The sequence below is a fragment of the Metarhizium brunneum genome, chromosome 2 (assembly GCF_013426205.1).
Source record: "Metarhizium brunneum chromosome 2, complete sequence".
Lineage (NCBI taxonomy): Eukaryota > Fungi > Ascomycota > Sordariomycetes > Hypocreales > Clavicipitaceae > Metarhizium > Metarhizium brunneum.
Window position 1 is genome coordinate 6,087,205 of NC_089423.1, and position 25,816 is coordinate 6,113,020.

The 25,816-nt window shown below is 52.5% G+C and overlaps 11 protein-coding genes across 11 annotated transcripts; 5 read left to right on the forward strand and 6 right to left on the reverse strand.

Annotated features, from left to right (window-relative positions):
- Nucleotides 1-2,303: 2,303 nt before the first annotated feature.
- G6M90_00g047970 (uncharacterized protein) lies at nucleotides 2,304-3,587 on the forward strand (the record flags this gene model as incomplete). The annotated part of the gene is made up of 2 exons (XM_014689427.1): nucleotides 2,304-2,676; nucleotides 2,731-3,587. 2 exons carry the CDS (start codon nucleotides 2,304-2,306, stop codon nucleotides 3,585-3,587), a joined length of 1,230 nt encoding a protein of 409 aa, XP_014544913.1.
- Nucleotides 3,588-4,000: 413 nt separating this feature from the next.
- G6M90_00g047980 (uncharacterized protein) lies at nucleotides 4,001-5,570 on the reverse strand (the record flags this gene model as incomplete). The annotated part of the gene is made up of 4 exons (XM_014689428.1): nucleotides 4,001-4,304; nucleotides 4,370-5,048; nucleotides 5,189-5,324; nucleotides 5,397-5,570. 4 exons carry the CDS (start codon nucleotides 5,568-5,570, stop codon nucleotides 4,001-4,003), a joined length of 1,293 nt encoding a protein of 430 aa, XP_014544914.1.
- Nucleotides 5,571-8,291: 2,721 nt separating this feature from the next.
- Padi3_1 (Protein-arginine deiminase type-3) lies at nucleotides 8,292-10,148 on the forward strand (the record flags this gene model as incomplete). The annotated part of the gene is made up of 1 exon (XM_014689429.1): nucleotides 8,292-10,148. The coding sequence occupies one exon, from the start codon at nucleotides 8,292-8,294 to the stop codon at nucleotides 10,146-10,148; it is 1,857 nt and encodes a 618-aa protein (XP_014544915.1).
- A 2,773-nt stretch (nucleotides 10,149-12,921) lies between these two features.
- On the reverse strand, nucleotides 12,922-14,888 carry pho-4_2 (Phosphate-repressible phosphate permease pho-4; the record flags this gene model as incomplete). The annotated part of the gene is made up of 3 exons (XM_014689431.1): nucleotides 12,922-13,211; nucleotides 13,272-14,741; nucleotides 14,810-14,888. 3 exons carry the CDS (start codon nucleotides 14,886-14,888, stop codon nucleotides 12,922-12,924), a joined length of 1,839 nt encoding a protein of 612 aa, XP_014544917.1.
- A 1,637-nt stretch (nucleotides 14,889-16,525) lies between these two features.
- Nucleotides 16,526-17,642, forward strand: G6M90_00g048010 (uncharacterized protein; the record flags this gene model as incomplete). The annotated part of the gene is made up of 2 exons (XM_014689432.1): nucleotides 16,526-16,637; nucleotides 16,708-17,642. The coding sequence occupies 2 exons, from the start codon at nucleotides 16,526-16,528 to the stop codon at nucleotides 17,640-17,642; spliced, it is 1,047 nt and encodes a 348-aa protein (XP_014544918.1).
- A 1,340-nt stretch (nucleotides 17,643-18,982) lies between these two features.
- G6M90_00g048020 (uncharacterized protein) lies at nucleotides 18,983-19,612 on the forward strand (the record flags this gene model as incomplete). Its single annotated transcript, XM_014689433.1, has 1 exon — nucleotides 18,983-19,612. The coding sequence occupies one exon, from the start codon at nucleotides 18,983-18,985 to the stop codon at nucleotides 19,610-19,612; it is 630 nt and encodes a 209-aa protein (XP_014544919.1).
- A 200-nt stretch (nucleotides 19,613-19,812) lies between these two features.
- Nucleotides 19,813-21,270, reverse strand: G6M90_00g048030 (uncharacterized protein; the record flags this gene model as incomplete). Its single annotated transcript, XM_014689434.1, has 1 exon — nucleotides 19,813-21,270. The coding sequence occupies one exon, from the start codon at nucleotides 21,268-21,270 to the stop codon at nucleotides 19,813-19,815; it is 1,458 nt and encodes a 485-aa protein (XP_014544920.1).
- Nucleotides 21,271-22,386: 1,116 nt separating this feature from the next.
- Nucleotides 22,387-22,980, forward strand: G6M90_00g048040 (uncharacterized protein; the record flags this gene model as incomplete). The annotated part of the gene is made up of 1 exon (XM_014689435.2): nucleotides 22,387-22,980. One exon carries the CDS (start codon nucleotides 22,387-22,389, stop codon nucleotides 22,978-22,980), a length of 594 nt encoding a protein of 197 aa, XP_014544921.2.
- A 315-nt stretch (nucleotides 22,981-23,295) lies between these two features.
- On the reverse strand, nucleotides 23,296-23,532 carry G6M90_00g048050 (uncharacterized protein; the record flags this gene model as incomplete). Its single annotated transcript, XM_066130437.1, has 1 exon — nucleotides 23,296-23,532. One exon carries the CDS (start codon nucleotides 23,530-23,532, stop codon nucleotides 23,296-23,298), a length of 237 nt encoding a protein of 78 aa, XP_065986318.1.
- Nucleotides 23,533-24,183: 651 nt separating this feature from the next.
- gna-2_2 (Guanine nucleotide-binding protein alpha-2 subunit) lies at nucleotides 24,184-24,853 on the reverse strand (the record flags this gene model as incomplete). The annotated part of the gene is made up of 2 exons (XM_066130438.1): nucleotides 24,184-24,528; nucleotides 24,608-24,853. The coding sequence occupies 2 exons, from the start codon at nucleotides 24,851-24,853 to the stop codon at nucleotides 24,184-24,186; spliced, it is 591 nt and encodes a 196-aa protein (XP_065986534.1).
- Nucleotides 24,854-24,938: 85 nt separating this feature from the next.
- On the reverse strand, nucleotides 24,939-25,539 carry gna-2_3 (Guanine nucleotide-binding protein alpha-2 subunit; the record flags this gene model as incomplete). Its single annotated transcript, XM_014689436.2, has 3 exons — nucleotides 24,939-25,097; nucleotides 25,157-25,341; nucleotides 25,425-25,539. 3 exons carry the CDS (start codon nucleotides 25,537-25,539, stop codon nucleotides 24,939-24,941), a joined length of 459 nt encoding a protein of 152 aa, XP_014544922.2.
- Between the last annotated feature and the right edge of the window lie 277 nt (nucleotides 25,540-25,816).

Below are 25,816 nucleotides of genomic sequence, written 5' to 3' on the forward strand. Positions count from 1 at the left end.
GGCGAAAGATTCGGTCAGGCCCGAGACGACAGGTTTTAATATGCACCAGCCTCGGATGTTGGGCGGGTGTCAGCAGAGAGACGTGTAGGGATTGTACAGGTCAAAGGATGGCGAGGAAGAGAAGAGGTTCTCCAGGCATAGACAAACAACATTGACTTCAAAGACTGCGATACATTGAGCGCAACAAACACTAGGAACAAGGAAGACTAGTGGACATTGCAAATGTCGAATAAATGCCACGCGGGCTCCTGAGAAGGGCCAGCCGGAGATATGGAGAAGTTGAGATTGGTATGCCGGTTACTACATCATCGAGCGCGAAGGCAACATGGAGGGTAACTCCAGATGGCAACTCCGGATGTTGTGCACCGCAAGATTCAATGTTGCATCGACCAGACTTGAGTACCAGCCCAGAGTTGGGTACATGTCAGCGGTACTCGAGTACGATGCTCCCTGCATTCACAGGGCAAGCGGCCAACTGGGACTTTCCGGTGCGGCAGGCGCGACGGTCGCCCTGTCCATCAACAGCCACCTTTGGCCGCCCTGACGATGGCTGCATGTGCCACCCTCGCTTGACGTCATGGTAGCGATTGGCGCTCAAGTGCTGTCTCAAGAGTGATCTTTGTTCATCTTTGTGGGGAGGTTGTCGGTCATCTGATGCGGTGAGACGAGTGCACCAACCACGAAACCGCCGAGGGTTTGCCAGCGGCTGATGCCTTTGCGAGGTCTGACGGAGGTGGACTGAAAAGGCGTGACAGAATCACGGGAGTCATTGTGCGGGTTGCAGATGCCAGATTGAGGGTTCAAAGTGCGATCTAGATCTTGGCCAGGGTCCAGGGCAGACGTCTGCTTGCACCCTGCCGCTGTCTACGGTCTACGTAAGTATGTGCGGAGTACGTAGTACTACGTACCGGCATGTCCATGCACTTATCCGGTTCTGGTAAAAGTGCCAAGATCCTTGCAAGTACTCAAGTATCCCCCACACATGTGCAGTATCCCGTACCCTGAGGTGGCATGTCCGCCCGACTGTCTGCGTGACGTATACTTTTTGCGTCTCCTTTTCATAATAAAATTCTCGTTGCAGCCACGCAAGCGGCTTTCGTCACTTTGGGCATGGACGTTGTGGTAAGTGAATCATGAAACAACAGCCACTCCCGTGGTCTCTTGTACAACCTTTTCTGATTGGACAGACATGTGGTGAATATTGACGGCAGTAAACCATGATCGTGTCAATTCATCCTAGAAGCATCTTGACGGGAATGTCCGCGTAAGTGCCAACAAGGTTCGTTGTCTCCAATGGACGGTCTCCAGTCCCAATGTGCTTTGACCCCCTTATGTACAACTCTGGTTTTGATTTCTGTTGATGAAGAATCGATGGATGAGATCTATGCCTTCTTGGCTTTCCCCGGTGAACTACTCTACGATCAAATATCTACCATCAATTTTTATATAACTGGGAAACAACAAACATAACAGCATGTTGCTGGCTCATCGCAGTAACAAAGAGCCATGACCCGGCCATTTGTCTGTCCTTTATCCCGGAGACTGCTTTTTGTCATGGCCAATTTGCGCAATCGTGTGCCAAGTTCAACTTACATCTAATAATAAACCTAGTTACAAGTACATACATACATCAAGCCTCGGATGCAGTTAGCAGCATATCACTGTTCTATTCCTCGACCGACAGCATACTGCTAAGGGTGTATTGCTGTTGAGTCTCGACGACCTCCGTGCCCACGGACCTGTTCTCTCACCACGCCACATGGGAATATGCTCGGTCGAGAACCAGTTCTCAAGACTGCCAAGACTTCAAAGCCCCCGAGCGCATCGTGCGGCTATACTGCAACAAGATCTGTATATCCTTGCACGAACAGAGCGTTTTTTCTATCGGGTCGAATATCCCCCACATCCCGATTCAAAGGCCGAGGCGCTGGACTTGCAAATTGACAATGCAGACGATGTGATTGGTCCGCCTTGAGTTTGTAAACTCTCCCATGAACTACTGGGACGCGTATGCTGTCGCTAATTCTTCACGGAAAACATGCTTCGTGGGGATAAAGTTGTTTTTGCTCCGTGATTCAGCCGGGCCGTGCATGCCACGCCACGAGAGAAGGCCGCGTCTTCTATGAAACTGGAAGAACGCCCGACTGATGATGGCTACGGCTGGAGGTGATGACGAGTCCAGCTATTCGCTCCGCCGGGCATCACCTATAATGAGGGCGACGGAACCTCCTGAGTTGGTTCAAAAAGACTTGGGATACATGTTCACTGTCCATTGATACTTGTTAAGCTACACTTTTCTCACCATGCATCTCCAAGCGCTTGCATCGTCTATACTTCTTCTCTCCAGTGTGGCCGTGGCCCATCCTGGCCATGATCTCACCGAGGAGATTCTTGAGAGGCGATCTTTCAAAAATTCCGTCCGCCGTGCCTCACTGAGCCATTGTGCCGAAAAATTGAAGGCGCGCGGAGTCCAAGCTCGCAACCTGGAGCGAAGAGCAGCAACTGCAGCTCTGGCTCGTCTTTCCCGGGGCGTTTCCACGAGAGATGCGGACTCAGCGCTTGGCGAGTCGCATAACAAGACCAGCCTCGGCTACTCCGAGAATACCAGCATCTCGGAAATCTTTTCTGGCAATGCCTCATGCGTACTGACACCAGAAGTTACCCAAGGTCCATACTGTATGTTAACTCCCTCCACGCCACTCATATTCCTGAAACTAACCGCCGGCGCAGATGTGGGCGGCGAACGCATCAGAAAGAACGTCACTGACGGCCAAGCCGGGGTGGATATAACCTTGGACTACCAGGTCATTGACGTTGATACGTGTGATCCCGTGCCAAACGTCTACATCGAGATTTGGCACTGCAACTCCACGGGTGTCTATTCCGGCGTTGTCGCCAACGGCAATGGGGAGTCGTCCGACGAGACCAATATCAACAACACCTTTCTACGAGGCATACAAAAGACAGACTCGGACGGTGTGGCCCAATTTGACTCACTCTTTCCCGGGCACTACACCGGACGGGCGACGCACATCCACGTCATGGTGCATACCAATGCAACCGAGCTGTCGAATCAGACATTGGGCAATCAAGTCTATGCTAGTCACGTAGGACAGACCTTTTTCGACCAAGATCTGATTACTGCCGTCGAAAAGGTCGAGCCATATGCCTCCAATACGCAGTCATTGACCGAGAACTCGGGCGATAGTATTCTGTCTGAAGAGGCTGATACGACTGACCCGCTGATGGCCTACACATTGTTGGGAGACAGTGTCGCCGACGGTCTCTTTGCTTGGCTGGCATTTGGCATCAACACATCCTATGTAAACGAGGTTCAACCCGCATCTTTCTATTACGAGTCAGGCGGCGTTGAGAACCCCAATGCTGGGTTCGGCGGTCCTGGGGGGAATGGAGGCGGCGGCCCTCCTCCCAGCGGTGCTCCTGGCGGCCGGCCTGGGGGCAGCAATGGCACGGGCACCTCGGGAGGCATTGCCTCGCCTACCGCCATCAGTATGGGAAATAGGTACACTATTGGAGCTGTGACATTCTCCTTGGTAGGACTTTTGCTGCCTCTGCTCTGGCTCTAAGGCTTGTTGCCGCGTGTGGATAGGCTCGTGAGCTGCGTTGGTGTTGGTGCCTATGAAGAAATTGCCATTTATAGAGATGGGAATTGCGGTACGCTGGTATTACTTGCTCTGAAATTTGGACAAGTTGCTACTAAAAGTCGGGCTTGGGTGGGCGAAGAACCTGAAATCCTGACAGGACATGCAATGGCAGTTATATTTGGGTTATTAAAACAGAGCAAGTTTCGAGCTTCAAGACTAGTATTCGTTTTCTCATGGATAGTTTTGATACAAATTTGCTCTGGCCCCGCCGCGAAGCACTTACAGACAGCGCTTTTCTGTGAAATATATGCCCAGACGCCAATGTCACAACATGTCACCAAAGGCAAGCTAGCTTTCTACATACATGCCAAGCACCACATAATGCCATGGCATGTTCAACCCTCTTCCAGGTCCACAACGTATCTCTGCTGCAAGTCCGTCTCTTCCTTGGTACGTGAAGCCTCGGTCCGGCTGGTGGTCCTCAACTCCCGGAGGTGCGGCGTCCTATTTGCCGAGCCAAAAGTCTCTGGAGCGAGCCGAACCAAGATGAGCCGCAGCGTAGGCAGACAGCTGCATATCATGCCGACGTTTATTTCAATGATGGACCAATACGCCGTCGTCCACTGGTCCCACGTCGGATTATCCGACTTGGCAAAGTGAATCAACGACTGCAGCCGCAACGCAGACACGACCGTGACGCTGGCAATCAGTCAGCTGGCAAGAACTCCAATTTGTAGAAGCAAAAACGTAGCTGGGTAGCCTACAAGGTTCCAAGAAGAAACATGATAGCCACGCCGACCTTCTTCTTCCAATGCAGCCTCAGCGGAAGCACCTGGCTCATGGGCAGGGCAATCATCCACAGATCGATAGCCAGGCCGATGGCCGCATTCAGCCACCCATACAGATTAATATTGATGCATGCGCCCTCGGCCGGATCGAAGAACTGCTCCCAGTAGAAGTCGACGGGGATGCACTGGAAAATGGCGCCCGTGACAAAGATCAGGCCGTACAGGAGGTTAAAGGCCACCGTGGCCCGCAGCACGGCCGGCCGGACGGTCGCGGCGAAGAGGCGCAGGTAGAAGAGCGAGATGCTCAGCTTGACGAGCGAGATGCCGGCCAGGTACAGAATCTCCATGACGTAGAAGTACAGCACGAAGCGGGAGATTTGGGCGGGCGTCACGGTCCAGACGTCCCTGCCGAGGCCGTTGGCCGTCATGCCGCGGAGGACAATGACCAGGCCGGCGACGCAGATGACCAGGGTGCCGAGGATGGCCCAGTCGTCTGCGCCGAGGGCCTTGGTCGGGTGGGCGAATTGCTTGAATGCGAGGCGCGTGGCTGTGATGAAGATGGCGATGACGCCGAGTGCGATGACGGTGTTGTTGAATTCTGCGGATCTGTCGCGGATGGGTGCCTGGCATGCTGTCTGCGTGGCATTTTTCGTGGCTGTTATGCTCAGTCAGTTGGACTTTTTCTCTTGTCTATTTCTCGCTCTTTTGTGTTTATTTTTTAATAATAACCAGCGACAGAGGGTGAGGGTTTCATGACCCGGGTGTGTATCATAGCGTAGAAGCCACGAAACTTACATAGACCATCGGAGAATGAGCAGCGAGCCTCGACACAGGTGGTTCCTTCTTCATTCGCGGCCTTGTCGGCGCAAAGACATGGGATGTCGTCGGGAGAGCAGGTTGAATTGGCAACAGCCGAGGCAATGCAAGGGATCTTTGGGGCGTCGCATCAGTTCGCGGCAGCACTTGACATGTTCAGAGCACAATAGATGGAGACGGGACGTACCGCGCATGGTGGCAGCTTGGCGATGATGATGCTTGCACTTGACTTCGGTGACGGTGACGGTGACGGGGAAGGTGACGGTGAAGATGCCGCCGGACCCCCGGTGCTGGGTCCGGCTGTGACGGAGGGAAGGAGCGCCGGCGCCCCGGCGAGAACGGCCCAAAATGGCAATCGCATCATCAGTCAATTCGTCAATCAATCAATGCACGGCCCTCATGGCGAGCAAAGCGAATGTCGCGTCAGGCAACATGGACGGATCATTGATGCATCCGCGAGGGTCGCAAATTGCAACGTTGGCTTATGGAACAGGGAATTTTCTGATGCAGACGTTGGGTGGTTCGCGATAAATCTTCATTTACACGGCGGCCAAGACGGCCAGGGCATGGGCTGATCAACCCTCGATTCGCAACGTGGTCACGCAACCATGTCGATTTATCCCGCGAGTGTGAGCCGAAAGAGGTTTAGATGAGGGCAGTCGAATGCCGAGCGTTGGCAGACATGTCAAGCCTCGGTGGCAGAAACTCCACATTCTGGCCTGGGGGAGAGATGCGATTGATGTGTGTTAATTGCCACAGGAACGGCGAAGGGGTCCTGGGGTTGAATGACAGCGTATCAAGACGTGTGTGGCTGCGACAAGTCTGTGGAGAGATGGATTTTGCCGTCTTCAACGAGCTTGTCTTTGGGCGGCTTTTGGTATGTCAGTGAGGGTGATTGTGGCTGAAGGCGTCGAATTATGGAATTGCCGTGGAACATGCCGTTGTACTTCCTCAAGTGTCAAACGAGGGCAATATATTCCGAGTGGGAAGAATGGCAGAGGGAAACGGTGCTCGGCCCATGGTCCTGTCCATAGCCGTATTTTCCGACCATGTCCGAAACATGTCGCCAGTCCGGCTCATGCCCGGCGCCTACGAGGCAGCGCTCTTTCTAGATTATTTTAGGCATTTCGAGTAAGCTTGAAAGATAAAGTGACCCTACTACTACATACATCCGCTTTGTGTCGTGACCTTCCCCGCTGGGTTTGGCGGCAGGCCTGAGTGGCCCTCTTGAGTCCAAACGAGAGAGTGTATTGGTTGATCCGATGCTGCCAAGCACATGAATTCACGCCTCTGGTCTAGGAGGAAGATGAGTCCGAACTGGTGGTACTACGGAGAACCACAAAAAGGGCAACTAGTGAGAGCCGGCGCAGAGAAAACGATTCTCCAACGCATCCGGCCATCGACAATCTCTCCATTTCGCCCATGCGTAGTTAGTAGTTACCAAGACGGACTCTTCAAAGCCAACCCGGCGCTACCTGAGGAGTGGGCTCCAGCCTACGCCCTCTGTAGTTTAAGAAAGCCATCATCACCTGCTTGTTGACTAGGTCCTTTCTGCCACATACCATCTCATACGCCCAACAGACAACTGAGAAAGAGCCGAGGCGGGCACAGGACAGAGAAGACATGTAGGAACCGCTCATGCAACATAGATTGATAGTTGCCCCATCGGGAGATTTCCACCGGGACTATATCGCGCGCCCGACATGCGCGTGTACCCTGCTAGATGGGTATGGCCGAACGGTGGAGAAGTATTTGTCTACACGAGGTCTATGCGCCGGCCATGCAGAGAACAATGGCACTGACAGAGGTACTTTTGATACATGTCGTCAAGGTGCTCACAACTTTGATGCGCGGATCGCCATGGCCATCCGCACCGGCGCCTCGAGGCAACCGGCACAGCCTTGCACGACCTGCCTAATGCCGCTCTTTTATGGGGAATAGCAGTGCTAGTACCTTGAGATCTCGTGTTTAGGCTTCCCGCGTGCTGTTTATGAAGCCGCCTGGCGCCATCCTTGTTGGCGTGTCCCGAGTCCTGACTAGGGTTCAAGCTTCACGGCCATGATATGATCTGGCGGCCGAGCATCTCACATATCGGACCGGGTGGCTCTGCAATGTCCTCAGCCTCGTGGACAGCCTCAATAAATATGTCGGTGCGCTGGTCATCTTGGCCATGTCGTCGAGCGCCAGCTTGTGTCTTGTGCGTTTGTCCAATCGCGATTCTATATACTCATCTCGCTGTTCAACTGGTAGGGTGTACACTGTGCCCAAGGCCAATATACGGGCTTTACCAGAGGGGAGTTTTCCAATGCCGCTAGCTATTTCTTGGCTGGTTCTGGAATTTGCTCAACTTCCTATCAGGGCAGCTAGGCACGTTGTGTTGTCTGGACACGGAAGAATGGACAAGTCAAGGGCGGAACTCTGCCGAACTCTGCCCACGCTTGTTGAACATAGAGAAAGCATGATAGGAGAAGGAAAAGATACTTTGGCTGAATCAAAAATAGGTCATCCCAAAGTATCTGACTCCGTTTTGTGTCTTGGCTCGGTCAAAGACTCTTGCAAAACATGATCGACAAGTTAGCTAAAATGACAGCCACTGGCTTTGCCTTCTCGACAGTTCATGGCCACGCCACATGTGTAGCATCGCAAGGTGACTCGGAAGACGCCAAGGTGTGCTGCGGATAGCTGGTGCCCGTTGACTGCAGATCCTAACTCTTTACTGCAACGTCCTGCCTTTTGTGTGCCTAGCTGACTAGCTAGACTGGATAAGAGCACCATTTCGGTGATAGAATGCGCCTGACGAGGTTGAACCGCATGATCTTCAACCGAACCTACTTCGGCATGGTAGGGATTCTGCCATGCGGGTGGATGAACCTCTGCACGGCCACCATTCCCAATGTAATGAAAGAATACTCGTGTAGTAGGGTTTAATGGCTACTCGGTCAGAGGAAGACATGGACTATAAAGGGGTGATGGATCCGGCTAATCATGAAGTGTTCCATGGCCTTACCACCAGCACTAGAACATTCCTTATATATCCATTCTTTAAGTCTATACTCTTGTCGGTGAAACTCGCCACACCATCATGTACTCCCTCGGCAAGACGGCCGTCTTAGCACTCGCCGCCGCGGGTACTAGCCACGGTCTCAGGGCTACCATTCTGGCAGACACAAACCGGGATGGACGCGTAGATGTCACCGGTAAGACGGACGTTGAGGGAAAGGCCACTTGGACCGAGGAGCGAGGAGCCCTATTCTTGCCAAACATCGTGGATACCAACCGCCGGTGCTCGCAAAGAATTACATCGGGCACGACTGAAAATGGCCTTGCAGAATGCCACGATGCATCTGACAACATTCTACGCAACCCAAAGTACCTCGCTCCGCTCCGCACCGTCCCCATCAATAACTTGACCAGCTCTGCGACGGGTACTATTACCATCTCTGGCAAATATGCCCCTGAGAAGGTCCGAGTCTTCCACAAGGACAATGGTAAATGGACCTACATCAATAGCAATTACGAGTTCCGGGGTGACGCCTTAGGAACTGGTCTGGAACTGGGAATCGATGCCCGAGATGTCCGTCGACCCAACGAGTGGGATGGCAGAGTCCACGTTCACTTCAACGTGACTGACAACGGGGAGACTGCTTCCGATCAAGTCGCCCTTCGCGTAGCACCAATCTTGACACACCATCATCTCCAAGCTCCGGACCAAGTCTTCACGGTTGCCGGCAGAGGCCGGCCAGCGCAGGCGCAGTTTGCGGCCTTTATTGCGAATTACACAGCCCAGGCCGGAGTCACGAAGCCCGTTTACATGTTCGACGAGTCCGACGTCTGGGCCCAAGATTACTTCGAACCCGGCTACACCAGCATCCCCGGCCCCGAGGGCCCCGTATACCTGCGAGTCAACATCAGAAGCAGCCAGCCGTGGCGCACCGCCGGCCGAAGGGTCTTCTCCGAACTGAGGTCCGACTCCGTGGGAGCCGTGCAACACTTCGCCGCCGGAACCCCCGAGGCGCCCCCGACCATCGACTCGACGGGAAACCTCGAGACCATCCCGCCGTACTCATACAACGGCAAACGCTACCCTGCCGGCAGAGCCGTCATGGGGAGACATGATAATAAAACCCCGACAATGATGTCCTTCCTCAAGGCCCAGGAGGCCCAGCACCCCATCGACGACCTTGACCACGACTGGCTGTCAGTCGGCCACACCGACGAATACATGCAGTTCCTGCCCGCCAACAACTCGCGAGGCTGGATCATGACCGCGGACGACCCTGCCTACGGACTGAGCCTCCTCAAGAAGGCACGCGCCGACGGGCACGGCAAGGTGCAAGCCATGTCGCGCAGACACGAGCCGTACGACACCGAGGCCTGTCTTCCCGCCAACGACATCGACGGCGTGCTCGGCCTCGCCAACTTTGACAGCGTCAACCAGCACTGCGCAGACCGGATCCAGCACAACATCGACATTATCAAGCGAGAAACCGGCATCACGGACGAGGAAATCGTCCGAGTCCCCAGCCTCTTCTACTACAACAACATCGAAGGCTTCGACTGCAACAGATACGTCGCCCGGGCCCGGGGTGCCGGAGGAAGGAGAACCGCCAGGGCTCAGACCAAGGACATCATCGAGGCGGCCGAGGCGGGCAGCCATCTGCACAGTCGCCAAGAGCAACAGGCCAAGCCACGCATGCTGGCACTGTATCCCGCGACTATCAACGGCGTCGTCTACGACGACCGCCGGTACATGGCGCCGAACCCGTGGGGGCCGGTCATCGGCGGAAGGGATATCCTGGCCGAGGCGGTTCGTGCAGCCTACGACAAGGCCGGCTTCCAGCTGACTTTTATGGACGACTGGTTCGATCATCATGTTTTGAATGGCGAGACTCACTGCGGGTCGAACGTGGCTCGTGATGCGTCTCAAAAATGGTGGTAGGTAGCAGGCAGCAGGTAGTGTAAATAGAATAAGTTAATACTATTATATACTATTATATACTATTATATACTATTATATACTATTATATACTATTATATACTATTATATACTATTATATACTATTATATACTATTATATACTATTATATACTATTATATACTATTATATACTATTATATACTATTATATACTATTATATACTATTATATACTTTTATATATTAGTATATACTTTTATATATTAGTATATACTTTTATATATTAGTATATACTTTTATATATTAGTATATACTTTTATATATTAGTATAATAAGTTATTAATAAAAATATATAAAAAGGCTAGTTAATTACTGGGACCTACTAGTAGCATAATCTGGTAGCTGTACCTGGCTTAATTGATAGTAACGCGCATTATAAAAAAAACTCTGTGTACACGCATCGTGATATGTTAAACCCATATATATTATTATATATTAATTACATATAGGATATTACTCTCTTAAGCACTCTCTGGCAATATGATTTTTCCTCCTCAGTGCTACTAGACACCAGAGTCTTGCTTGCTTCAACACGTCTTTCTCGCGATTCGCCAAGGCTCAAAGGATGCTTTGCAAAAAAGTCGAGGATCATCGGGGTTGCATTAAAACTCGCGACATGATGGCCATGTTTTTTATTATCGATATTAGGCAACGTACTTGGCCAATCATGGCCGATGGCAGAGTCGTAGACATGCTCGACCAGTCCAGCCTTGCTCCCCTGCCCAAAGGTGTAGAGAACAGTATTTTGAGAAACGTGAGTAGTGGTGTTGTCGGTTTCCAGCCCATCGAGGGAGGCCCATTGTCGGATAAAGTGTGGGATGGCAGGAAGGCATTCCTTCTTGCGGCTACCGCCTTGGTAAGAAATGACTGTGTCCTCGCCACCGTGAAACTCAAGGAAGGGCACGTCCGCCCTGCTGGGATGGCATGGAAATTTCACGGTTTGGGGCCTACAAGGGTGCGAGTCGATGTAAAAGGCGCCGGAAACAGGTGCGAATGCTGCGATGCGGCTAGATAGCCCCGGATCACAGGCTAATAGATTGCAGAACCCCCCACCGTCCGATTTACCTGTCGTCGATATGCGCGCAGGGTCAATGCAATACTGATCCTGAACATGGTCAAGTATATCGGATGTGAACAGGATATCGTCAGTCGTCGCGCCAGGAACGCCTTGCCATGTTTCCTTGTGCTTGTCAGCATTTCCCTCGTAGCGAATCAAGCAGCAGGATGAAATGACTCTTCTTACATCAATTCCCTGTGGATAGATTACAATCGCAGCCGAGTTGAATTCTGGATTTGTTAATTGATCCAGCTTTAATTGGTCCTCTGCACATCTACCGCCACCGTGATATGATAGAACCGCAGCAGCGGGAGTGTCTGAATGGTACTTCGGAGGTATCGAGAGGAGAAAGGTGCGTTGTTTCCCACCACTTTTTATATGGATGGTAGAGACTCCTCCGGTGAGCTGGCCTTTGGGCAAGGGCTTGTAACATCCGGCAGGCAACGCAGGAGAACCCCCGCTGGGTAGCGCAGAGGCTCCTATTAGCGTAAACAGGAACGCAAAGGTGAGCAGCATTGTCTTGGGCAGAGTGTGAGTAGAAATGTTTTGCTTTCCAGGACCTTGTTCTTTCGGCGTGGAGGAGGGGAAGAGACGCAATTGCAAACATACAAGATAGAATCCACAAGCTATATATTTGGAACCGGCACACAGCTCGCATAGCAGGCTTCTTTGGACGTGCAGCTTCGCTCGCCTGAAATGGCATCTTAGATCAGCGCTAGTCATTGCGCACAGGGCTCACATGCATGCATGTTGCATTATCGAGAGCCGGTGCCTTCGGGAGCTTGGGGACAGATGCTTTCTTTCGTGGTCGTGTTGCCAACCTAAATGCGCCGAAGTTGCCGGTGTCCTTTTCGCCAACGACGGCTCGGCATTCATTTTGGAGCCAGTATGTCTTCAAACTTGGCATCATGTGGCAACCATTGGCGGCTACCCCAAAGTTAAACGTGCTTCATAAGTATCAATCGACACACACCGATACATCCTGCTCCAAGATGGAGCCAGTAGTACGCGTGATGGTGGAAAAAAGATGTCCGATATTCAGCGAAACTGCATTTTTTGAAAAGAGAGGCTCAATTTCGTCTCGAACGAATAAAACGACGCCAGTTCGGTAGTGAATAGTTGAATGGCGTGAAAGAAGGCTGGGGTTTTCGGCACTCGAGCACGTTGCTGCTTTGAAGTGCCTCAGGCAACAAGGCTGCTGCTCCACCTCTCAACGGTCAACTACGCCAGCTAAACTCTGTAGCTGCGTGGTTGGCAGTGGCGGGGAAAGTCTAGAAGCACATCACCTGGTCAGACGACAGAGAAGTATGGACTGGCAAGCTCATCAACGTCATTACATTGCAGTGAAACGCTGTACCGCAACGCCTCTGCACGCCCGCCTTCCCGGCTCATCTGTTGCAGCCTATTGCGAGTTAGGTCCTGCGTGATCTTCAGGGTTGGAGTACCACAGCTCAAGCGGCATCCTACATCGATGGAGACTTACCAGTCCCTTTACCGAAATCATAGAGACAATACTGATTCTTAGAACGTCGTAGTCACAGCAATCAATGTGCAGAAGACACACCACTGACAGGGCAGAAGAAGAAGATGATGATGAGTCATATATGCATCTATGCTATGCGACAACCCAGAATGAGCTAAAAATAAATCAAAAATAAATCGCTTTTATATGCCAGCCACTCAGTTATTAAAGTGAGGAGTGTTGAGTAGAATACCCATCAGACAGCCACCGATCAAGCCTGCAATGGGAATGGTCATAAACCAAGAAAAGACTAACAAGCCAACTCGTTGCCAGTTAACAGCCTTAAAGGTGCCATTGCAGAGGCCAACGCCAACCGTGGCTCCTGTAATGCACATGGATGTCGAAACTGGAAGCGAATACTGTGAGAAAACGAGCACCGTAATAGCAGCACCCATTTCCATGGAGGAGCCTCGGCTAGGTGAGTGGTACGTGATTTTATTACCCATGACTTAAAACATGTTAGCGTCTTGTGTGTGGGATCCGAGAAGGTGGGAATCATATGCCTTACCCTTCATAATGTTATAACCGTACGTGATAAAACCGATACAGATGGTCAATGCTATAACAGCAATCTGCCATAGTTCCACAGGCGAGCTGGACGTCAGAGCCTGGCCAGTAGACCACGCAGAGTACATGGCGGCCCAGACACCAACAGCATTACCGACGTCGTTGGCGCCGTGGGCAAAAGAGGCCGTACAGGCAGTAATGACTTGGACAAACGAGTACAAGTACTCAACCTCGTTGGGATACTTGGTCGCCTTGTCATAAACGCGCTGCATGCGGCGGCCCTCGGGGGTGCCCTCGATACCGACTTGGGCAGTATGGATGTCATAATGCATACCATAGAGAAGGGCAACGACAACCATGGCGGGAATACGCTTGCAGAGAGCAATCATATTATGCGTCTCATAAAGAGATCCGGCGCCCATGGGGTTAGCATGCAGCGTCCGCATCGCCCAGCCAAGGGGACCGCGGGTCTTCCTAAGCTTGGCGTGGTGACGCTCTCTTGCTTCGGCCATAAGCCTCTGGTAGCCTTGTTGATTGCATTCCGCCAAGATGAGTTTCTTTTCGGCAACATTGTTGGCAGGATGCACAGGCGTGCCGGGCTTCTCGCCATCGGTGACGGTACCGGACGCCCCTTTTGTGTCAAAGACTCCCGCATCTGACTGGCTGTTGTCGTCACTGACTTCACCGTGATGGACGACGGCATAGTCAGGCACCTTGGCCTCTACTGCATCTTCTGGGGGCTGACGGCTAAAGAGAAGAGGGCCGTAGACGACATGCTTCCATGAAACTGTGTAATCCTTCTTGAGCACTTTGGCATGAACGAATGGCACAAAGAAGAGTGCAGCCAGTACGAACAGGCTCCATCCGACTCCGAGAGTGACGGCGGCAATATACCAAGCTGGCTTTTTATCCAGGCCAAGTCTTGGGGAGCCCTTGTAGACGACGGAAAGGGTGCAAATAACACCAGCGATTAGGAAGAAGAAGGGCGACGTCCAAACAGCCCAGGGGATAGGGTTCTTTCGAACGTGAACAACCAATTTGATGAGCATAAAGATAATGGCACCAAAGCAGGCAGAGATGGCCGGCGCCATGCCAAGGCCGGCAAAGATGGCACCAAGACCTTTACCATTATTCCATCCCCACTGGACGCCAGAAGCACCGACGGTGGCCACGCCGACACCAGCGATGGATGAAATAAGAGAGTAGGTAGATGAGACGTGGGCTGAGTGTCGGGTACACCATTGAACCCAGAGAGATGCGCCAGCGGCGGCACATGTGAAGGCCAGTAGCTGGACGCCAGGGTTGTTCTGAAACGCGGACAGAGGGATGATTCCATTCTTGATGGTCGACGCGGTTCGGGCACCTACAGTCAGAGCACCGAGCATTTCAAACACAACGCACAGGACCATGGCCTGTCTGTATGTCACAGACCGTGAGGACACGCTGGTCGCCCAAGCATTGGCGACATCATCTATTGGTGAACCCCGTGTTAGCTAAATCTCTGGGCACGCAGCCAAGAACCTGTCAAATCACACATACTTGCACCGTTGTTGAAGGCTTCGAGCAAGGCAAAGCCAGTGCCGATGACAAACACGTACGTGTACTCGGTGAGCACCATGTTGTCTGCTGTCCGGAGCTTGTTCTTCGGCCGCGAATTGCCCAGGTGTAAGCTGGGAGGAAAGAAACTGACGACTGGGTACGGGTATGATCTGGTCTCTGTCCACCGGGCAGGAGCAAATGCTTTTATTATATGTACTGGCCTCCATAGTGTCCTGTATGTGCTCCGCAACTCACTCCCACGTTTCCATGTGGTTGAACGGCTGACGGCCCTTCGACGTTCGGTGTCTGCTTCTGGTGAGCCAAGGAGCCAAGGCGATAGTGGCGACAAGCTGCTCCAGCACGGAGAATTGCCCTTGTCCAATGAGCGAATTGCAGGCTTACAATTAAGCTTAATGCGGGCTTGGGGGGCTTGAGTCGGCACGTCTTGGCAGTCCCGCTGCATTGGCAGATCAACCTCCAGGCTCGCCAATCACATACACATGGAATCCCACGTGTAGGAGAAGCACACCAAGGAGCGCGCAGAGGTTGGGCGTGCCAGGTATTTTTTGTAATTTTTCAGTCGGCCTTTCTTCCTGACAGGGCAAGAGGTCATGCTGCGTTTTTCGCGTCCGTGTTTGAAAGCGTTTCGGAGAGCTGGACGTTTGCCCACGTGTCTACCGACGTCCCTAAACGGCATGATCTAGACCCGGTAGACCTCGCTGACTCCGTTGCGCACAAGTTTTATCATCTTGTCTCGGCCTGTTTCTCCTGAAAGCCCACGTTGACAGCACAAAATCTTGCATGAGCATGTAATCTCTCATTCGGCCACTTGCTGTATTTGGTCCGTCGATGACATCCAGGTGAAGCCGCCTGCCCCCGCATTGTGATACTACTGTGTAAACGTCCTTTGTATGGAGTACATATACGGAGAGGCCGGTCCATGTCCCGGCCCTCGAGGTTCCTTCACTTGGACTGGCCCAGGTGGAGCGCAAACCGGAGTATGGTTTGTACACCGAGTATCGAGTAATGGCACAGGGGTGTCCCAGAAAACAAAGAATCTCCATGTCTCTGTTGTATGGCCCGTTCTGACAAGAGAGGCAGGCAGTCGGCTCTCGAGATTCGGTATACGAACACGGCAACGAAGATGAGAACAATTGGCAGGCACTAACTAGCCGCAGAGTCGCAGAATATCCTTCCCAAATACTAGAAGCGCTAGTCTTGAAACCGTTGCCCACCAGGACGAGTTTGCGCAGATTCCGGAGTGTGCTAAGTAAACAAGAAACTCCTGGGGTGCTCATCGCCGCCAGTTAGTTATATGCAACATGTGTCTGCCAACAACTCGTCGGATCTCGGCGGCTGCATTTGCCTATTTCGCTAACCCGGACACTTACAAGACACAAGCGTTGCAACAATGCCCATCGGGCGAGGAACTAAGGCGCCTTTCCCTTCCAGCCACTCGTATGCTTTCCTCACCGACACGCCATTTTGGTGTTGCGCTAAGCTCAGCCTCAGCCTCATGTGCTAGAACAGCCGCGGCTGTTGCTGTCTTCGGAGAGTAAGCTCATGAGGCGGGGGATCTGCATCGAACTAATAATCAATACAGCCTCGGCTTCGGCTGTGGCATTAGAACGACTAGATTGACTCATATTCGACTAAGCAACGGGTAACTTACTTTGCCAGATTGATTGATTCAATACAAGACAGCAATTGCCCAATATGCCTCAAGATATACTGAAGCAAGCACGTGCGACATTTTCTGAAGCCACCAAAGTTGAACAGCTAGATTCGCACACTTACAAAATCAACCTCCACAGCGACTATTGCGTCGGTAAAGGCAGGCAATGGCTTCCATCTTCTGTCTTGCGAGGCAAAACTTTGTTCTAACTGCAGGGTCACAGTCCCCAACGGAGGCTACACAGCATCATGCATGCTCGTTGCGGCCAACAGACACCTCGCTTCACGTGGACAGCCCGACACATTCACAGCCCACTTTGAGTATCCCAATCGAACATCGTCTGGGCCTGCCGTTATCGTGATCGATGAAGTGAAGCTAGGCCGGACGCTTTCGACCTTGCACCTTACCCTCTGGCAAGGCGACCTGCTCGCCAATGCACCCTGGGTCAACACGTCGGCTTCTCGCCGCACCGTGCTCGGCTACACAACCCATACCAACTTGAGTACCTTCACAGGCATATCGATGCCCACGGGATATGAGGGGACTCCAGCCGCTTCACTGCCTCCAGTCCCTGAGTTCGCGGCTCTCAAGGCAACCGGCTCGGACCGTGTATGGGAACAGAGCAAATGGCCCGGGGTGTTGAAGACTTCAGCATCCAACGGAAACTGGAGGTTTTTCTTGCCTCGCCAGGGGCCCTTGAGTCCCGGCGTACTGGACATGTGGGTGTGCCTGGCGAATGGGGAGAACATCACGCAGAGCACTTTGCCATACGCAGCAGATGCGTTCCCACACAGTCTTCACACATTCCTGACCACGCCCAAAATGCGCGGGCTGTTGGAACCGCCGCCGCCGGACAAAGTGGAGGATGCGGCAACAAGGGGGGCGCGAGAAGAAGTGGCTCGGAGGAATAGACAACGCGGAAGCATGTGGTTCCCGACGGTGCTGCTGAACCTGGAGGCGAAAACGAGGCTACCGAAGGAGGGCGTCGAATGGCTGGCGGTAAGGGTAACGGCGAAGCAAATAAAGGACGGCAGGTTTGATCTCGACGTTGTGATGAGAGATGCTGACGGTGAGTTGGTGGCGTTGAGTCAACAAGTTGCTCTCATGGTGAGCTGGGAACGGAATGTTGGCAAGAAACGCAAGGAGGCAGCGCTGTAGTTTTGCAGGGGGTTGATCCGGGGGGGCATTATGACTGCCTAGGGACGGAGTAGAGTCGCATTGATTCGACTCGAGTTCAATGTTGGGACGGCCGCGAAGATTAGATCCTAGAGTTCAGAGGTTGACCACTACTGAGAAGTGCCAACGGATCAATTCCAGCAACTGTCGGTAACTTCTACTCCGTACTAGTAGCATCAAATAGCCGCATGGCCGCTTGACTGTCCAGGCACTGCATGATGTGTCTGGTAGTGGTGCTGCCCACCGAGTCTACAACCAGTCCACGCTGTTCCGTACCTGCCAATTTCTTTCAATGTTTAGTCATCCTCCCGAGTCCCTCACCTGGTGTTGGTCGCTTCAATGTCAAACTTCACCAAGTGATTGATTCTTCTCGTTTTCAACAAGAGATGGCGTCTAAGCGTTTTCTCCTCACTTCTTGCCCACTCAATTGCTTGACAAACAAGTTTCAACTCCTCCCTTGGAGCATTTCCTTTCCACGAATATCTGAGAGCAATTTTGAATCATGATGCGCACAGTGCCCGGAAAGAAGCCATGTTCGTCTGAGTTTGATCCTCACGTCGTGGTCAAGGTCCCAGGAAGTTTTGTCACGGCATCCACCCTGTCCTTCTGTAGTATGTACATGCAGTGATTTTTCTCCACAGGCAACGGCATCTCCTGGAGTACGTGCGAGGTGCCACCCTAGCAATGTTTAATCGTTGTACTTACTAACTGCGTCATCAGCTGTGTTCGCTTTGCTCGAACAAAGCAATTATATCAAGACCAATGCTGCACCCATCACCGTTCCACTGCGACAGCAACTACTGCCACACCCTGAAGGTGACCAACAACGGAAAACTCAATAGCCAGCGCTAGCATGGCTCAAAACCACTCGGCAGATAATTTTCCTTCCAAAAAAAAAAAAGCCTTTCTGTCAGAACCTAGAGAAAAATGGACTGCTACAAATGCCTTCTTTGGAGAGCCTGGGAACTCAGATTCTCTTAAGAGTGGTGTGGACACTGTCGATAAATGGGCACTCGAGGGGATCAAAGAGTGTTAAGTGTAAACGTCCAACTTTTCCCATCTAACAGCCTAGGGCATGCCCAAGCGGTAAAAGCGTCAATCACTGTTTCGACTGCGAAAAACGAGTGAACGGGATGAGGCTTTGGCTCCTGGCCCATTAGCAGCCAGCCACTTTATGCAAATCCCCCCTGACCAAAACCTTAAAATCCGGCACAGATGCTCAAAAAGGAATTGATGGCAACCATCGACTTACCCCGTCTTCTCTCAAGTCTCAAGATTTTTACACCAGATTTGCTACAAACACCTTTAGCAAAACGCGAAATATGGCTTCCAAAAAGACAGTCGCTCTCATCACGGGCAGTACCCGAAAAGTACGCCTCGGTCCCTTCTTCACAACCTACGTGAGAGACATGATTGCCCCCCATTGCCCCACCTTGTCCTTGGAGATCGTCGACTTGGCCGACCAAGGGCTGCCCATTCTCGACGAGACCAACCCGGCGGCCGGGCAGCCCGCGGATGACCCTACGTCCCATTACGAGCACGAGCACACGAGGAAGTGGTCCGCCGTGGTGCGCAAGTACGACGCCTTCATCTTTGTCACGCCAGAGTACAACCGCAGCGTGCCGGCCGGGTTGAAGAATGCGCTCGACTTTTTGTTCCATGAGTGGAACGGTAAACCCGCCGGCGTCGTGTCCTATGGTGGAAGAGAAGGCGCCAGGGCGTCGGCTCATCTGCGAGACATCTTGGCTGCCTTGAAGTTAGTCGTGTTGCCCACGGCCCCGGGGTTGAGCACATCCCGCCGGATGCTGCCCTATGTTGGAGAGCACAAATCCGTGTCGGACGATGATAGGCAGCGGTGGAAGGAGTCTGGTGCCGAAGCGCAGATTGTGGCATTGGCACAAGAGTTGGTGGCAGAGCTGGAAGGGGCAAGCAAAGCAGCTCTCTCTAACTAGGTCCTGGCCTAGTTTGTCCATCGGCCAAATACACGGATTACTATGGTGTTGGAATGAATGAATAGCCACGTATAAAGAAAACGCGAGGGCCACGATTTGAAAACGTATTTTGAGAAACTACACCGCCATGTTTATTCCATCTGTTTTTTCATTCACTGGCGGTCCTTGGGGCATTCACTTGCGCCTGTTGACTGAGCCTCTCACAACTCCTCTCCCCAAGGACCAATTCCCGGACCTTTAAACAGCTTTCCGCCCTTCCATACCCATCCAATATTGCTCTTCTTCTGCAGCACTTTCACATCCTCTACTGGATTGTCACAAACACCAATCATGTCAGCCTCATAGCCGGCCTTTAGTTGGCCCGTCAGAGGAGCCTGCCCAGCAACAGTCAATGGCCCGTTGGCAGTGGCAGCCTTGATAGCCTCCAAGCTGGACATGCCGGCCTCGACAGCATATTGAAGCTCAATGGCCATGTTGAATCCGGGCTCGGTATCGGTCCCAAGCGCAATCGTGCAGCCTGCTTCGATGGCCTTTTTGTAACCTTCCAGGGAGTGCGTTCCAACCAACTTGGCCTTTTCCCACATCTTCTTGGGCATCCCCTCGCCCTTGCTGTCGAGAAGCAGGTTGACAATCGTCCTGGTGCCTACAAATATGATTCCCCTGTCCTTAATCAGATCAATACACTCTTGGTCAGCGAATGATACGTGTTCGACCGAGGTCACGCCCGCCTCAACGGCCTGGAGGATGCCCGGCTTCCCGTGGACGTGGGCGGCGACCGTCCTCTCCATTCTCTTCGCCTCGGACACGATTGTGTCCAGCTCTTCCCGGCTGAATTGGGCGTATAGAGGGTTATCGTCGCGCGACAGGACTCCGCCAGACGCCATGACTTTGATGCACTTTGCTCCGCGGCGAATCTGCAGTCTGACCCCCCGACGACATTCATCAACCCCATCGACCAAGCAGCTCATACCGGCTCCGAATTGGCCGGCCTTGACCGACGCAACCCCCAGGTTCAGAAGAGCGTCTCCGGCCGGCAAGGCAAAAACATCACCGTGGCCAGCCAACTGGCTGAGACAGGCTCCGGCACTGTAAATGTTTGGGCCGATGATGACTCCGTCCTCGATTGCCTTGGATATTTCGCATCCAAAGCCTGCAAGGTCTCTCATGGACGTGTAGCCTCTTTGGATTGCGTCCCAACAGCCTCTTGCAAGACGTGCGCCAGCTGTAGTAGGGTGATCTGCGAGAAAGCTCAGGCCCGCCGAGCCCTCTTCTGCCTCCCTCTCGTCATTTGATCCGGCGAAATGCACATGGCAGTCCCAGAGGCCGGGCATCAGATAAGGCACATTGTGCAGTTTATGAGGCTTCTCGGTGTACTCGTTGGGGAGGTCGGCCTGTCGCCCAACCCAGTCGATAATCTTGTTCTTGACTACAAGAGCGGCATCCTTGATAGGCTCGCCGTCGCCCGGGATGAGCAGCTTTGTCGTCACGATTGTGTAGAAGACCTTCTTCACCCCTGCTTCCGGATCGTTGTCTTGCGATTGCGGGTGTCCTGTGCGGACGGCAATGCCAAACCCCGTGGAGTAGATGCGCCTGGATACGTGCTGCGCGTCGTCGACCGACTCTGCGGATTCGGAATGGGGAATCACCCGTCTAGTCATCTTTGGAGCTGCCTGAAGAACTACCCAGCTGGTTGTATACAGGAGAACACAAGCGAGAGAGGCTACAAGTTGGGCAGCGAGTTTGACGCGCCTTCAAGCATGCTCGCCAGCGGCCTTGAGAGGGGGAGGCATTCTGCCGCTTGCCGTTTTGGGACATCGAGTGTCCCAGGCTCCCAGCTAACATGGTAACAATTTCTACGACAACGGTTGGTTCCCTTCGATACCGGTACAATCTCTGGTGCAACCACACATCTTGCAAGAAATTCCACAGCGCAATACATTGACGTTCCTCCTGTTTTGGAGCCAAATTATACAAAAATCAAATCCGAGCATGGTGAGAGCAACAGCAGGAGCAAATCATTCACAATGTCATGTCGGCATCTCAGCCCCGCGGCAAAATCGGCGGGTACGGCAGCCGCATTGGCAATATCCAGCCCGAAGGAAAATTCATGAATATCCTGTCAAAGCCGGTCGTGTTTTTCTTACACACGGATAACATGCCCAATGATAAAAATCGTTGGCACCGAAATCGCAGAAGCCGCTTATATGCGCAGGCGCAGTTCAAAAAGAATCCACTTGCAAAAAACACCATGCCATGTTCCAGAACGCCGAGTCGCCGACATGATAAAAGTAAGCATAAAGACTTTATTGTCTTCCCGGAATCTTGGGCTGACTATTTGTCGCCTGTCAACTTGGCAAACCACCAATTGGATCAGCCCCAGCCGCCCCGGTGGCGATGCAGCCACGTCTGCTTTGGGATCATCGAACATGAGTTTGTCGTGTGAGCCAATGCCGAGCTATATAACGGGTTTGCCATCCCCATCTACAACGCCCTGCCATTACGTGGTCCCGGAGGTAAGAGATGGGATGCTTCGGACCGTCGGTGTCCTCTCACACCACTGCCTCTGCGAATGGCTTGATCCAAGGCATATCGTTGGCCCGCCGTCCTCCGGCTTACGGTTGTACATCCGAGGACAACCGTTAGCAAGAGGGAAAACGAGACATGATCTGATGAAATACGTCTCATGATTGTCCAGTGCCTTGCGAGGTCTGCCAGGATCACGGGGGGCGCAGAACTAGAGTCAGTCTAGAGTCTAGGAACTTGTTAGTTCAGCCATGGCACGACAGACGGTGCTGATCTATAAAGCAGGCCGCTCTCCCCCCGACGTAATGAAGAAAATCATTCACCATCAAACATACATCATTCACTTGCCAAAAAAGCTCATTCTTCTCTTGTCTCATACCACGACTTCAAGCCAAGACTCTTCTTTTCTCGCCATGCTGTCCAAATACATCATCGCCGTGGCCGCCCTCGGCCTCACGACCCTCGCATCGGCCCAGCAGCCATGCGGTCTCAAAATCGCTCCCTGCCCTTACGACCAGCGCTGTGTTCCCGACTCCCAAGACTGCACCGACCTCAACCGGTGCAGGGGAACGTGCCAGTTCAAGAACAAGTACACTTCGTGTGGGGGGAAGCGTGTTCACCCCGTCGGCTGCGAGGCCAACTCTGAGTGTCGTGATGACCCTCGCCTCCCTGAGAGCTGCGGCCTGGCTTGTGATATTCCGGGCATCTGTATGCCCAAGAAGCCCCATCAGTGTGCTGGGTTTGCTGGATTTGCTTGTCCCAAGGGCCAGTTCTGCTATGATGTGCCCAAGGATGGGTGCGACCCGAAGAACGGAGGAGCTGACTGCTTGGGGCTGTGTTTGTAACCGTCTCACAATATATTTGAGGCTTTTCTCTCTTTGTACAGGAGTAGAATAATTGTACGAAGAAAATGGTGTTTTGGTCGATGAATTTTGGCGTAATCCTCCGAATCTCCGATACTCCTCCCTTGATACGTGACAATCTCTCCCTTAATACAGAAATGGTGGTCGATCATGCTCCCCTCCCCCGCAAAAAATAAAAGAAGACAGAAATCAAAATTTTCTCAGCCACCACATTTTGTACATTTTGACCTTTTCCCAGACCCTCCCCTGGCTCTGCTCCAAATCCTCTCACATCCCCAGTGTTCGTCTGAACGTACGTCATAGGTCGCACTCGTCCTCTTCGGGCTCGATCTTCTCGCATTTCCCCTCGCAGTCGGCACAGAACGTGGGATTCATGCACCTGTATCCCTCGGGGCAGGGTATCCCCAGAATAGTGCCGCATTTACGCCCAGTCGCGGCATCAGTCTCGTCTCCCACATCGGCCACGTTGTTCAACGAGGCGCCGACAAGGCCGACGAGACCCATGGCGTACGCAACAAGGACCCTGGCCAGCATGCTTGCAAAAAAAGAAATTAATAACTCGGCACAACAGGCGAATTCGGCACGTTTCAAAGAATTCTTTAAGCGTTCGGCACTCAGGTGACAATTGAGCTGCAGTCTGGTCAAGGCGAGGAGCAAAGCCCGGTATTTATATCTCTGAGCCGGGCCACGTGTGTCACCCTTCGCAGCCCACTTGACATGTCTAAGACAAGACCATGTTTGCTCCCACAAACAAGGAATGGAGTGACTGAGATGGGCGCGATCGTGTTTCACGTCGGCTACGAGGAATACATTGGTCCCATTGGTAGATGGGCATAAGCTTACATGAAAGAAGCAAAAAAACATCAATGTCTCACACATGCAATGCAAACCCTAGTCAGCCGTCGAGATGGTTCAATGTACTAGCAACTCCCTTTTTAAGCCTTACACCCTTTCCGCACAGCTATACAAAGGAATACACAAAGTCGTGGCTCGCACCTCTCCAGCACTTCACCCCAAGCTGACGTGCTGGGAGAAGATATTGTCTTCGGCACTGTCAGCTACTTGGACCAAAGGACTCCAGAGTAGAGGACCGTTTTACAGGACTCCGGGACATGCACCGTCTGTGAGACAAAGGAAACGGTTCCCGCATAGGTACTTGAACAGGAACAAAATGTACAGACACCATCAAAGGATGAGCTGCTTCAGGTTTCGCCGCACAATCATGTCCTGCACCGAGTCCATTGTGATCTTGACCAGGTTCGTGTCCGTCGCGGTGGTGAAGTGCCCGTATATCTCCCTGTCGGGGTCTCGGCTGTGTGCCAGAAACTTGTCCAGGAAGTACTTGCTAGCTAGCTTGTAATCGCCGGGGGGTCCATGGTAATCTATGAATCCATAGTTGGAGAGCGGGTTGGACGGCAGCTTCTCCACGAATAAATCCATCTTGTTCAGGAAGAGGATGATGGAGGAATTTTTGAACCAGCGCGAGTTTACGAGGGATTCCCACAGCATGAGGGCCTCGTTCATTTGGTTCTGCAAGTCGCGGTTACTACTCTGCCCGCAGTTCACGAAATGTTGTTGAGAGGCGGAGGGGGGGAGGTTGTTATCTCACAGCTTGCCTGTCTTCAACAAGGCATTGGTTATATCCGCTGATGGCAACCAGGAACAGCAGACAGTTGACATCTTCGAAGCAGTGAATCCACTTCTTGCGTTCTGATCTCTGGCCGCCAACGTCAAATATTCGATATGTCCTCTGTGCAATGGTGAATTGGCACTCTGTGATGCCTGTCGTCTTCAATCTTGAACAGAGAATGTCCAAGTCATTGGGGATATACTCATTCGTCCAAAGACGGTCCATATTGTCAATGAAGCTACTCGGTATATGGTTAGAGTTGGACATATAGAAGACTGAGACGGGATTTGACAAGAGGGGTAGGCTCATACTATGCGAGGTTGTCATGGATGGCGTATTCGTTACATTGCTTAATTGCTTCTTTGACGCCGGTGTCATGCCATAATGCCTTGATGGAGTCGAAATAAGCTTGCGGGAAGCTCTCTTTGTGTCCTACCTCCTGCCTCGTCAAGATTTGGGTCATGAATTTCTACAAGACGAAGTTAGCTCGCACACTTGGCTGCTGCTGCAGTAGAGACAGACACGTACCTCGTTATCAGGGTTGTCAAATGCAATGGTAAAGTCATTCATAGCATCGCTGATCATCTCAAAGGTTTCGATAATGTTGTGGAAGATGATGCGTCGCCACCATTGCCTCTCCTGCGTCTGAAACCCTCGCGAGTATATAATCCTCATTTGCTTGAGTATAGTAGACTTTCCGGACTCTCCGGCTCCTATTTCCGCAAAAGGACCATGTTAGACTCTAGGACCAAGAGCCGCGATGAGTATTTACTGTCGCGTGCCGCAGAAAACTTACCCAGCAGCAGGATTTTGGTCTCGTGGGCCATGCGCAGCTGGTCCTTGCGGATGATGCGATCAATCTCCTGCGAGCGCGAGGCTTCCTCGCCCCCGCGGAGGCCGTTAAAACACATCATTGGAGGCTATCGTCGTCCTGCACGAACGTCCCCTCTGGTTTTTGAGCTATTATCCGTGCTTTTTTTGGAGTCCGACGTCGTCACAAGGCGAAACGATGGATGGGTCGGCCAGGCCCAGCGACGATGGGCACCTTAATGCCCATCAACTCGGCTTGTGGACCGCAGTCAACTCCACTGCCAAGCGTCAGGAGGGGGCAAGGGGCACTGGGATGTTCGTACGAAGGGATTGAGACGTGTATCTTCAGCTCCGTGGCGTGGCGTTGTTGATGAGCCC